Below are 1,923 nucleotides of genomic sequence, written 5' to 3'. Positions count from 1 at the left end.
AAAGTATTAGCTTCTACTTCAAATTTTGCATTAATCGATGAGCTCCACCCTCCCATTAGCAAGTCTAAATTTTCAGGTTTACATCATGCAACAATTTCACTTGCTGAGAAATCAAACTTACTTTGTGAAAAGCATGTTTAATTTTGGAGTTCAAATTACAATAACCATCTAAATGGAACTTATCTGTATCATCTGCGAGAGTTTGGTGACTTGGATGTTTCAAAAAAACTGAATAGAAATCTGAAATCGACGGGCAATTGCTGTGCTTCACAAAGAATGAGGACTCCAACGGCAAATTTTATAAAATATTAATGTTTGAGAATTCTGAACGAGAAAACCGACCCGGTTCCCATTTAATAGTGAGCCCGGCCCAACTCGTGAATCAGAGCCCTTCCCATTTGCTAGGGTTTTATGCATATCGTATTTATCTTCACCATTCGACGCCCCAACGCCACTGTCACTCGTTGCCGTCTTCCAAACCCTAAATAGGTTCTCTTCTTCTCTCTCTCTCTGTGTAACATTCTTGTCTTCTACGTGCTCTGATAAACAAACCTCTGTTTCTATATGTTTTGTCTGTATATTCATTGATGTGATTGCTAAATTGTTGTCTTTTCTTATTGGGATGTTTTGTCGATGAACAGAAGTGAAACGGGAAGAGAAAAAGATCTCCGGCCATGAGGTAAGAAGAAGAAAATTATTTATCTTATTTATTTTAATGTAACCTACTAACCTTTACATTTTCTTTGCATTTTAGGATTCTGATTTAATTTGAATTTGACATCATGTGTTTTCTCAATTTATCCGTTTAGGTAAATAATAAAAATAGGCTTTTATTGTGGTTTTCTATTAATTGGCTATCATTTCTCAAGTATCGTTGGTCGTGTGAAAAGCTTATTGAGGCAAATGAAGATATAAGAAAATGAATTAATTAATATAGTGTGAGCTATGATCTGTTTTTTATGCTATGTTTTGAATGTTTTGCCTTTGGAAAGTTATGTGCTTTTGTTAATTTATATTTTGGTTGTTGACTGGGAGTCATAGCTTCTTCCTGTCAATACTGTTGATTTATAATTTGTCCATAGTGTAAAAAATAGTTGTTGTTCAATTGGTGTGATTTAAAAGCTGGCTTTTGCAAGAAGATATGGAATTCTATTTCCATTAATCATTTTCTAGTTAACAGTGTGAGATCCTTATTTCATATTACCAATGGAAAATTGATATATTTGATTATACGAAGTGTTGTCCTGTAAAATGCAGGTTATAGTCTTGCATTGATCCATTATGATTGTTTTGCAGTAAGCTTCAGAGTGAGGCCCTTCGAGAAGCTATCTCAGTAATTACTACTGATACCAAGGAGAAGAATCGTAACTTTGTTGAGACAATTGAGCTCCAGATTGGGCTCAAAAACTATGATCCACAGAAGGATAAACGTTTTAGTGGGTCAGTGAAGTTGCCCCACATTCCTCGCCCCAAGATGAAGATTTGCATGCTTGGGGATGCTCAGCATGTTGAGGAGGTATGGCTGCATTTCCTGTTAGCAATGTTACAAATATCAACGAGCAATATGTTGGAGCACATATTAGTGAAATAAAAATGAAGATACACAGTGATATGTTTGGCCATCATTTGTCATTTTTGCGATTAAATCCAAAAATGGTAACAATTTTGCAGTGTATTTCTCAGAGACTTGATCCCCACTTTGCTGTTTTAATATGTTTGGTTGTGGCACTTCCTATATGCTACCCTAACTTTTGCTGGAATAAATAATTGGCACCATTAAAGATGTTGCATAAGACCTATAGGTTCACAACCCAGGTTATTTTAGGTAAAATTTGAAAGCCATACTGGATATGATCTTGATATGTGCAGGCCAAATAGTTATTAAGCTGCAGGTCTACATGAGAGACGTGTAAAGAATTTTTT

The 1,923-nt window shown here is 35.2% G+C and overlaps 1 protein-coding gene across 1 annotated transcript; it reads left to right on the top strand.

Moving 5' to 3' along the window:
• The first annotated feature begins 233 nt into the window (after positions 1–233).
• Positions 234–1,606, top strand: LOC111379885 (60S ribosomal protein L10a-1-like). Its single transcript, XM_023003325.1, has 3 exons — positions 234–489; positions 642–679; positions 1,297–1,606. The coding sequence occupies exons 2-3, from the start codon at positions 675–677 to the stop codon at positions 1,589–1,591; spliced, it is 300 nt and encodes a 99-aa protein (XP_022859093.1). The 5' UTR covers positions 234–489; positions 642–674; the 3' UTR covers positions 1,592–1,606.
• The last annotated feature ends 317 nt before the right edge of the window (positions 1,607–1,923 follow it).

Source organism: Olea europaea, unplaced genomic scaffold (assembly GCF_002742605.1).
Source record: "Olea europaea var. sylvestris unplaced genomic scaffold, O_europaea_v1 scaffold20501, whole genome shotgun sequence".
Classification (NCBI taxonomy): Eukaryota; Viridiplantae; Streptophyta; class Magnoliopsida; order Lamiales; family Oleaceae; genus Olea; species Olea europaea.
The sequence above is the reverse complement of the archived record's forward strand: the minus strand, read 5'-3'. Positions and strand labels throughout refer to the sequence as shown.